General features: G+C 42.8%; 1 protein-coding gene across 1 annotated transcript; it reads left to right on the top strand.

The window, feature by feature from the left end:
• The first annotated feature begins 4,084 nt into the window (after positions 1–4,084).
• LOC119277621 (alpha-glucan phosphorylase, H isozyme-like) lies at positions 4,085–10,406 on the top strand. Its single transcript, XM_037558904.1, has 15 exons — positions 4,085–4,353; positions 4,449–4,628; positions 5,377–5,553; positions 5,640–5,725; positions 6,197–6,386; positions 6,842–6,934; positions 7,307–7,491; positions 7,566–7,683; positions 7,764–7,892; positions 8,310–8,528; positions 8,611–8,814; positions 8,924–9,082; positions 9,228–9,491; positions 9,671–9,861; positions 9,997–10,406. The coding sequence occupies exons 1-15, from the start codon at positions 4,177–4,179 to the stop codon at positions 10,121–10,123; spliced, it is 2,499 nt and encodes an 832-aa protein (XP_037414801.1). The 5' UTR covers positions 4,085–4,176; the 3' UTR covers positions 10,124–10,406.
• The last annotated feature ends 582 nt before the right edge of the window (positions 10,407–10,988 follow it).

The following is a 10,988-nucleotide window of genomic DNA, read 5'->3' as shown; positions in this document are numbered from 1 at the left end:
CTAAGTTATTTGTATGTAACGATGTAGCTAAAACCTGCTTTAAGATTGTCGATTTTGTCTAAGGTAATTGAAAGTGAATCTTGTATCGACCATGGATTGCCTATTCACCAAAGGATTATTTGGTGGTGAATTTCCACAAATGACATCCCTGTCAACTTCTATCCCAAAATGTTAGCGGCATGGAGAGCTACACAAATTTGGACGGAACTTATAGCACAAAAAGTTTCAAAGAAGCAAATAAATTTGAATATAGTTATGTTTCCGCTCAAATTATAATTGATGGCATAGTAGCCATTGTGATATAAATGTGGCTTCTACAATTCTATTGGTTTTGTTTTTGTCGTTGGTTGGGCAGCTTTGTAGCTGTGATGCCACTCGTGCACCAAGGAGCACTAGTCAACAACGACACTTCACGGTATTGTGAATATATAGGTACTGTTGTGTGAACACTCATTGCCAATGAAGCTCATCGATTGGCGGTTGTAAACCGAAGGAATGAGTTTGTCAAGAAGAAGGCAAAAATATCGGGGACTTGTATGAGATCTCACATTTAGGTGAGATCATGAGATCAACCAAAAAAAAATATTTAGACATTTTTAAAAAATATTAAATTATTTGACAATATTCACGTGAGGTATGTCTACAACTCCGGAAAAAATTAGCTCAAAACTTGATGTACATTTAGAGATTCGAAAGGAACAAATTTGAATGTGAATGGTTGCAGCTTTGAATGAATAGTACCTTGACACTATTTACGTCTGATTTTGTCTTTTTTGTTTCTATTAATGTAAGTCGAATTAGGAGCTGATTTTTTGTGAGGTTGTACCTCTATAATTGAAAATCATATGTATAAATTTATCTTGAAAAGCATTTCTACAACATTTAGCTTGTTTGGTTTGAACACATATACTCAATAGAAATTAGCGGTCAAAATTACATCTTAAAGACCGTGTCGGTGTGTACTGCTACATCATATTTTTGTGATACAAAGGTGGAATGGTAGTTTGAAGTTGAGCCCGTCATGACGCGAGCTTGTCCATGTCTAAGATAATAATTGGTTTCGCAACCCGATAGTGTGCCTCAAACGTAAAGCACAACATTAGTTGTGAGACCTCAACAAACCGTAGATTCAGGCTCGGAATGAGAGTTCCAGCAAGTGGCTCGAGCTTCATTATGTTTGGCGAGCGACGAGACGCAGCCAAAGCCGGGCTCTGAAAATCCTCTATCCGGTACCACGCAGCACCGTCCATTTTGGTGATGAGCGAAGGAACCAAAAGCACACGATCCGAAGCTACTCTGTGGCGCACGCGTCACCAGATTGGTCCCATGTCCGTGACAGCTCAGTGAACGACCAGCACGAGCCTCGCGCCGGAACCAGACGTGACACCGCCGCGGCGTCCCCATCTTCTTCCCCGCGCGTGTAGTACGAGACACGAGACGACCACGAGAGCGCGGCGCAACTGGCTCCTCGTCCCCGTGCGTTCCGTGGACCGCACAGTGTCTCGGCCCCGCCGGGGTCACGTCACGTTCAAAAGGTTCCCGGGATCTCCAGGGGTCCTGATAATTTCTCTTCGGTTCCATGCCAAATACTCCAGGGGAGTATATGCATGCAGAAGAACATTTACTCTGAAATGTATCGGTCACATCCTCATGAACTGGGCAGGTCGCGACATTCGTACGATGATGGATAACGGACGACCATGCCGAGCAGCGTACTGGAGTTCAATGAACGGAGCCCGGCACACGAACTCGGGAAACAGATGTTCGGATCTGGTAGTAGTAACAAGGCTACATGCTACAGGAGACAATCTTCCGAGTGCGTCACGGTGGCCGATAGGCGATAGCACAGGATATCATACTTAAATAGGAAAGCTGACAAGATGCACTCCTGCCCAATCTGGATATGAAATGGTGGCCCGATCCATCTTTATTAGTACTACCCGATTTACCAGCAGGGTCGCAGGAAAAAGCGTGGCCTGACAGACACCAACCCACGTGACACGTGTGCTCTCCAGGCCCTGCTTCCTCCCTCCCTCCCTCCGGTGTAACAGCTCCATCGTGTACGCCCTGTGGACTTGTTCCTTTGATCTCTTTGGTTTGCATGATAAAACAATGAAAACAATGTAGAAGTAGTAGAGTTGCAATTTCATGCACGCAAGAATTCTAGTCTGCAGCCAAGTTTGTATGATTGCACAACATAGAGAACAAAATTATTAGTATTCCTAAGATGCGGCTTGGTATAAATTTTCAAACAAAATGGTTCTTTCCGAATATACGACCGGATATAATCTTTCTGATTAAGTGTAATGCAGGAAAAACCATACAAGATTCTTTCTTATGATAAAAAAAAACGAACTAATGCAGAAAAGAATCCTTAGGATCAAATGGTCCAAAATGCCTACATAGCACGGCAAGTCTAGAGTCCTTGCCGAACATGAATGCATGCGTTCTTCATCCCTTCGGAAAAACATGTGAACCTCTTTGCAACATTGAGAAGAAATGTACCGTCTGATCAAAAGAAGATATGCTACTGAGCCTACAATTGATAATTTGGCTCTTCAATCATAATCCCTCCATCTGAAAAAGTTTGTCCCTCAAATGAATGTATCTAGCAATACATCCATTTGAGGGACAAGCTTGGAACAAGTGGATATATCTAACACTATTGCTAGATATATCCATTTGATGGATGCACTTTTTCGAACGGAGGAAGTACAATTTAGTTACAATTGTCGCGATGATCGCTCCCTTAGCGAAAATTTAGAGGTAGCCGGAATCGCTAGATCAAAGGTGGTGAATGATGATGTCGGTGGTGGTTGGTTTGGTGGCTGGATCCGGAGCTCCCGAGGTGCGGGTTGGGATCGGGGGAAACCCCTGTCGGCGAGGCCGCCACCGTGGGTGCCACCTGACCTTCCGGGAGGGCGTCGGGGGCTACCCTTCCTTCCGCCTCGTCGTGTACCGGGGGAAACCTCTGGCAGCAACGTCGTCATCATCGCGATCCTTCTTGGAGGTGTTGATAGGTGTCGGCGCTTTGGAGTCTTAGATCCTAGTGGAAGATCCCGGTGGGCGCAGCGATCGCGAGGCTTCTTCGTTTTTGTTGATCCGCCGTTGTCGGCATTTGTTTTTTTTTGCTCGTTCTCCGTCGTTTCTTTTGTGCGTGATGTATGGTTCGATTGGTTGCTTTGCATACAAAACGGGGGAAAATCCTTTTTCGGTAACGATGATGGCGACATTGTGCATAGCGTCGATGAATATTTTCTTCTTAGCAAGGCGTCTGTACTTTGTGTGGGTAGCTAGACCGGCCATTGATGTTGGATGTCCATCATGCTCCATGAGGGTAGTTGGGTTTGTATCTCGGTTATCATTTTGTTCTTTTTTCTAAAAGAAATACTCCCTCCATTCTACTTGCTTCGTTCTTAAATATTTGTCTTTCTAGAGATTTCAACAAGTAACTACATACAGAGCAAAATGAGTGAATCTACACTCTAAAATATGTCTATGTGGTGGTCCATTTAAAATCTTAAAAAGACAAATATTTAGAAACGGAGGGAGTAGTATAATATACTTCTTCTGTATCAAAATAAGTGTCTCGATTTTGTACTAACTTTAGCATAAAGTTGTACTAAGTTTGAGACACTTATTTTAGGACGGAGGGAGTAAAATATTATGACAACCGATATAGTGGCACTGAGGGAGTAGAAATGTTTTCATTTGGTAGTTGAGCATGTATCTCGAGCATGAACCACGAGAAAGAAACTTCACATTCGCGTATAATTCGACGTTCTGCTCCGTATCTTCTCACACACACAAATCTATTGACCCTTTCATGGAAAATGGCGAGCAAAAATAACCTCAGAAAACAAGGAGCCAAAGAAAGAACTATCGAAGGGGAGCACCGAAAACAACCGACGCGCCCTTCATTTTCTCCTGCCTTTTGGTCTTCTACCACTGAAATGAAAATAAAAAATATCTCTAGAGCCTCCCAAGAATTGTTCGTCTCGCCCAATTTCTCGGATCCCGTCACTCTCCCCTCTCCGTGACCCCTCCCGTCCATTACAAAAGGAGCCCCCGGCCTCCAGAGTTTACCGTTCCCATTCGGTGCCCGTCCCGAGGCCTTATCGCCACCTCCCCCACACACACCGAGTGCTCGTGCTCGACGCAATTCCCCACCCCGCGATGAGTGCGGCGGACAAGGTGAAGCCGGCGGCCAGCCCGGCGTCGGAGGATCCCTCCGCCATCGCCGGCAACATCTCCTACCACGCGCAGTACAGCCCCCACTTCTCGCCGCTCGCCTTCGGCCCCGAGCAGGCCTTCTACGCCACCGCCGAGAGCGTCCGCGACCACCTCCTCCAGGTGCTGCTTTGCTTTCTCGCTTTCTCGCGCCGCCCGCTCGCGTCCGCCGTCGCTGCCGCGGTGCTGAATGTTGATCTGTGCTTTTGTTTCTGCAGAGATGGAACGACACGTACCTGCATTTCCACAAGACGGATCCCAAGCAGACCTACTACCTGTCCATGGAGTACCTGCAGGGCCGCGCGCTCACCAACGCCGTCGGCAACCTCGCCATCACCGGCGCCTACGCCGACGCCCTGAAGAAGTTCGGCTACGAGCTCGAGGCCATCGCTGGACAGGTGAGCGAGCTCGAGCTCGATCGAAGCGCCTCTCGTCCTAAATTGGAGTGTGCTTCGTTAAGGCTGTCTATTTTCGTACTCTTGGGAGTGACATTATTTAATCAGTGCTTTGTTTGACCGTGACATTTTCTAATTGAAGTACTAGTACTCCCTCCGTCCCGTAATATAAGACGAAAACGTTTTACGGAGGGAGTACTACGTTTTGTGTGGCTTTTTGTAGAAGCGGTTCAGGTATCTGGTTGGGTGGCTTAGATTTCTTGATCCATTATTTAACCAAAAAAAAAAAAAAAGTGCACTACACAAGGCGTAGATCACTGCATGTCTCAAAAAGAATTGTGCAAGGCGTAGGAGGTGCACTATACAAGAGAACCACTGCACTATTTTAGATCTGAAACCGTAAGTCTATCTGGTTTCATGTATCTGTTCCGGTATCTGCTTTTATTGGAACTCAGCCTTTTTGATGATCATTGTAGAAGCTCTTTTATACCCTACTACCCCGGGGTCGTAGATCACTGGTAAGAACAATTGAAAATCAGTTGTTTACAATAGCAACACGAGCAGATCTAGGGTCTGCAAGATTGACATTTTTCTCCTCTGTTAAGCACCATCACTTAATATGAATCTAGATCTGTTACCAAAAGCTGAATTATGGGTTCATGGCACCGGGATAGAAAATAAAGCTTTTGATTGAAACATCTGGACCCTCTTTTCACCAGTAATTGATGGTGTGAATTTGTCTTGAATTCAGGAGAGAGATGCGGCTCTGGGAAATGGTGGCTTGGGCAGGCTTGCATCTTGCTTTTTGGATTCAATGGCAACGCTGAACTTGCCTTCTTGGGGCTATGGCCTTCGTTACCGTTATGGCCTGTTCAAGCAGCGCATTGCCAAGGAGGGCCAAGAAGAAATCGCTGAAGACTGGCTTGATGTACCATTTCTATATGCTAATAACATTCTTCACAAGCCTTTTTTATCTATATCTCGATAATAGCTTTGCTGTTTAATATTTTTCAGAAGTTTAGCCCATGGGAGATTGTCAGGCATGATGTTGTATACCCAATCAGATTTTTCGGCCATGTCGAGATTTCGCCAGATGGAAAGTAAGCCATAGATGGACACCTGGACAAGTGCTATTGTGATAAAATATTAATTAATAGCTTGAGATGGAGTTTTTTATGACACCTTCTAAATTCAAAACGATAGTATGGTGCTTCTTTAGCTGCATTTCTTTTCCATGTTTTAATTTACAGATCTAGGATCTTCTGTACTCCATGCTGGTTTGATCAGATGTTTTGAATATGTATTTTTTTTTGCTCCAAAAAATTTGAGCGTGTATGAATGAATGTTCATGCATGATTGCATGAAACTACATTTGGCGATGCTTTAAGCAGAATTGTTGTACATCAGACTGGATAAAAAAACTAGATTTGGTGATGCTTTAATCAGAGCTCTTGTACATTAGACTGGATCCATTATCACAGACTCGCTATTTATTAATTTTATTGGTTTTTATTCCAAGGCCTTTTTGTGTCCCTCTAATTGATACATTTGTTTGCTTTATCATGTGATAGGCGGAAATGGGCCGGTGGAGAAGTTCTGAACGCTTTAGCGTATGATGTGCCAATTCCTGGGTACAAGACAAAAAATGCAATCAGTCTTCGCCTTTGGGATGCAACAGCTACTGCTGAGGATTTCAACTTATTTCAGTTCAATGATGGCCAGTATGAGTCAGCTGCTCAACTTCACTCGAGGGCACAGCAGGTGATATGCAAGTCCTAAACTGAGTCACTCAATTGCTCGTATATGATAAATCAAGAGCGCCTTTAACTTTGTGAATACTGCTCCTGATCGATGGCATCATATACTAAACCAGTAATTTTATTTTTTGTTTAAAGCAAGCACGTCCAATATAACCTGCCCTGTGTGATAGCCATGTTTTCCTATGGATTTCACGCACTAACCATCTCATCAAACAACTTGATCACAAATAATGCTAAAAGGTTATCTATTGTGGTTTTAACATGCTTTTTAGATGTGACTATAAGTGAGGTGTTAATCCATCCTAGTTAATAAGTTGAAGATTATGTGTGTTTCCTATCTGTCATCTGCTATCAATGCCTATATCTAAACCAGAAATAACTGTCGTATCTTTTCGCTCCAGTTTCATCTTTCATGAATTAGCTAACTTGATTTAAATTATATTGTATATCCTGTAGATATGTGCTGTTCTCTATCCTGGTGATGCTACAGAAGAAGGGAAGCTTCTGAGATTAAAGCAGCAGTATTTCCTTTGCAGCGCATCACTTCAGGTAATTATGCGGTTAGTTTCATTTGGAATGATGGTTACTGTAAAAGGAAGGTGCACCTATGGCCAGCTTGTGCTTTTCTGTTTGGTTGAGAAATGATGTTAGAGATACTTGCATTGTCTTCTTGTATTGTTGCACGCTGCATCAAATTTCCACCATCTTGCACGAGAAAAATGCATGATCAAGGTTCATTTAGAAAACTTGTATCACTATTATCATTATCATGACCATACTTTTGAGTCCCGTTACATTTATATCATCCTTCCTATTTTTACGCAGTTACAACGTGGTTTTATTTCGTCTTTTCTCAATATCTTTTCTTTTGGTCCTTCATGATAAATATTGACAAGCATAACTGACTATGATTTTTTCCAGGATATTATTTTCAGATTTAAAGAAAGAAAAGCTGACAGAGTTTCAGGGAAGTGGAGTGAGTTCCCTTCCAAAGTTGCTGTTCAAATGAATGACACTCACCCAACTCTTGCCATCCCTGAGCTAATGAGGTTGCTTATGGACGTGGAGGGACTTGGTTGGGACGAAGCCTGGGCTGTCACAAATAAGTGAGATTTTCACCAATATTAAATTTGCATTATTACCTTTACATACTTATTTACAAATCTGTCTCATGGTCCAGGACGGTTGCTTACACCAATCACACAGTTCTTCCTGAAGCTCTCGAGAAATGGTCACAGGCTGTAATGAGGAAATTGCTTCCACGTCACATGGAAATCATTGAGGAAATTGACAAGCGGGTAAGTGTCAAGCCGCATTTACTCTTTCGGTACACAACAGTTATGGCACAAAATGACAAAGTTGTGCCATTTGCTTGCAGTTTAGAGAAATGGTAATCTCCACCCGGAAGGATATGGAGGGAAAGATCGAATCGATGAGGGTTTTAGATAACAATCCCCAGAAGCCAGTAGTGCGGATGGCGAATTTGTGTGTTGTGGCTGGGCATACGGTATTCTTATTTCATTGCCATGCTCTGCATCCTGTTATTTCATTTTTCATGTTCTACAGCCCATTACACGGTAGTTTTGTCTTTAGACTCCTACTGGACCATTTTACATTGTTTTCCTTTTTAAGATAATAAAGGCATAGTGAATATCCTCCTACTGGACCATGATTACTTTATTTATGTATTTTGCAATTTGCTGTATCATACTCATTCTCTGAGAAAATGTTTCTTGTAATCCCATTATTGTACTTGCTTCTTTATGCTAACTTGCTAAGATTTTTTATTAAAATGTAATTTATGGGCGCTTCAATTAGTTCTGGAGCTCTCTGTTCTGTACTTTTTGTGCTATTCCAGCATCGATTTGCCTTCCTGTATCATGTGAGGTAGACCATAATGAAGTGTACTAAATTCTTCTGACAGGTGAATGGAGTGGCCGAGTTGCACAGCAACATCTTGAAACAAGAGCTGTTTGCAGATTATGTCTCTATTTGGCCTAACAAATTCCAGAACAAAACTAATGGAATTACACCACGTAGATGGCTCCGTTTTTGCAACCCCGAGCTGAGTGAAATAGTCACGAAATGGTTAAAAACAGATCAGTGGACAAGCAACCTTGATCTTCTCACCAGGCTTCGGAAAGTATGTGTGCATGCTTCCAGTCTTGCATCTGCTTTTGTTATTGCCCACCACACTATCACAGTATAACTGAAAATTTTAACAGTTCGCAGATGATGAAAAACTACATGCTGAGTGGGCAGCAGCCAAGCTGGCCAGCAAAAAGCGCTTAGCCAAGCATGTGTTGGATGTGACTGGTGTTACAATTGATCCAAATAGCCTTTTCGATATACAAATTAAACGCATCCACGAATACAAGAGACAGCTGTTGAACATTTTGGGAGCTGTGTACAGATATAAGAAGTTAAAGGTTTGGCTTATTTCTTGGAGTTACCCTATTCTTACAGCTTTACTATGTCTCAATTAGATGGAAAATATTCAGTATTACGGTCCTGAAATAGGCTTATGTATCATTTTAGGAAATGAGCGCAGAAGAGAGGAAGAAGGTTACACCACGCACTGTCATGGTAGGAGGGAAAGCATTTGCAACATACACCAATGCTAAAAGAATAGTGAAATTGGTAAATGATGTTGGTGCTGTGGTGAACAATGATGCTGATGTCAACCAATATCTGAAGGTATCAATTGTACAGCATCCACATCTTCTTTGGCAATTGCCATCCAATCGAAATATACATATAATTTTGGTGGGATGAACATTACTGAAATAAATTAAAATTAAATTGTGTTATATGATTTAATATGAGGTTCTTGTTTCTCCAGGTGGTGTTCATTCCAAACTACAACGTATCAGTGGCTGAAGTGCTCATTCCTGGCAGTGAACTGTCACAGCACATTAGTACTGCAGGCATGGAAGCAAGTGGAACAAGTAACATGAAGTTCTCTCTGAATGGCTGTGTTATCATTGGAACTCTGGATGGAGCCAATGTTGAAATCAGAGAAGAAGTAGGGCAAGACAACTTCTTCCTTTTCGGTGCCAAAGCAGATCAGATTGCTGGTCTGAGGAAGGAAAGGGAAGATGGCTTGGTAATATATCTTCCTGTGGATTGCGCGTTAGTTAAATGCAATATTACTATATTAGGCTAGCCGGACTTGCAAATAGCTAATCTATTTATGGTGCTCATAGTCTACCGATTTCAGTATACATTCTCACCAAGTCACTATCAGATGGGCTATTAACTTATTCTTTGTCTCAATATGAACAGTTCAAGCCAGACCCACGCTTTGAAGAAGCCAAACAGTTTATCAGGAGTGGTGCTTTCGGCACCTACGACTACACTCCTCTCTTGGATTCCCTTGAAGGGAACACTGGATTTGGGCGTGGTGACTACTTCCTTGTTGGCTATGACTTCCCAAGCTACATTGACGCACAGGCCCGGGTTGATGAAGCCTACAAGTAAGGATACAAACACAATATTCCTTCTATTGGGCTGATACTTTGAATTCTAGAACTAAATACCATTGCAGTTCCCATGACAGGGATTTGCTGAATATCGTAATGCTGAATCCTTAACTCATGTTTCCATGACAGGGACAAGAAGAAATGGATCAAGATGTCCATCTTGAACACGGCTGGAAGCGGCAAGTTCAGCAGCGACCGCACCATCGACCAATATGCGAAGGAGATCTGGGGCATTTCGGCTTGCCCTGTTCCATGAAGAGGAGACGTGATCAAGAGGTGTTGGATGATGATGCGTGGCAGTAATAAGGACCTTATACTGGTCCATGGTGAATAACCCCTGCTTCCGTTGTAGCTGAGAAGAATGAAGCAACGTACGAAGCCTGTTGTGTTGTGTATTCTGCTGCACTTTTGAAGTGCATAGAGGATGCGACTTTTCTTTTGTTCTTTTTCTTTTTTGGTCTGTAACCATACTATTTTGATCCTGAACCGGAATGGGGGAATCATCCAGGTTCTCAATAAAATAGTTCAAGTTTTGATTACCTTTGGTATCGAAATGTTGTTTTGTGATCATGTTGCCTATGTAGTTAGGATTACAACCTCCATCCATAAATCTAATTTATTCAGGTTTGAGAATTATTGGGTGGAAATTGAAGTTTTTTTTGTTGTGTCAAGTAGTCTTGGGAGAGGCCATCCAGAAAGACTCATATCTCATAAGCTGAAATCTCTTAGGCAGGATTTGAAGAAATGGCAACAAGGTCATTGTTATTCTAAATAATTTGGAGGAATTGAGGCCTTTGAAGAGGCATTTGTTGCATAAAAAAGAGATGTACCAGCTGTAGCGTCTCGACATTGATCTGGAAGACCTGGGCGCCACCAAAAGTAAAGTTTTTCAATTGACTCGCCAACCTGGATAGGTGTTGGACTGTTGAGAGACTGCAACGTCGTGGCCTGCAACACCACCCCTGCTGTGTCCTTTGCGACCAGGAAAGTCGGAGACGATGCACCACCTACTAGTTTCATGCCCCTTCTCGAGGCAGGTATGGCACAATACCCTTGTCTGGTTAAGGATGACGTGCAGACTACCTAACTGGGATGCCTCCATCTCCGGATGGTGGCTTGCT

The sequence above is a fragment of the Triticum dicoccoides genome, chromosome 3B (genome assembly GCF_002162155.2).
Source record: "Triticum dicoccoides isolate Atlit2015 ecotype Zavitan chromosome 3B, WEW_v2.0, whole genome shotgun sequence".
NCBI lineage: Eukaryota > Viridiplantae > Streptophyta > Magnoliopsida > Poales > Poaceae > Triticum > Triticum dicoccoides.
This window is presented reverse-complemented; position numbering and strand designations above follow the sequence as displayed.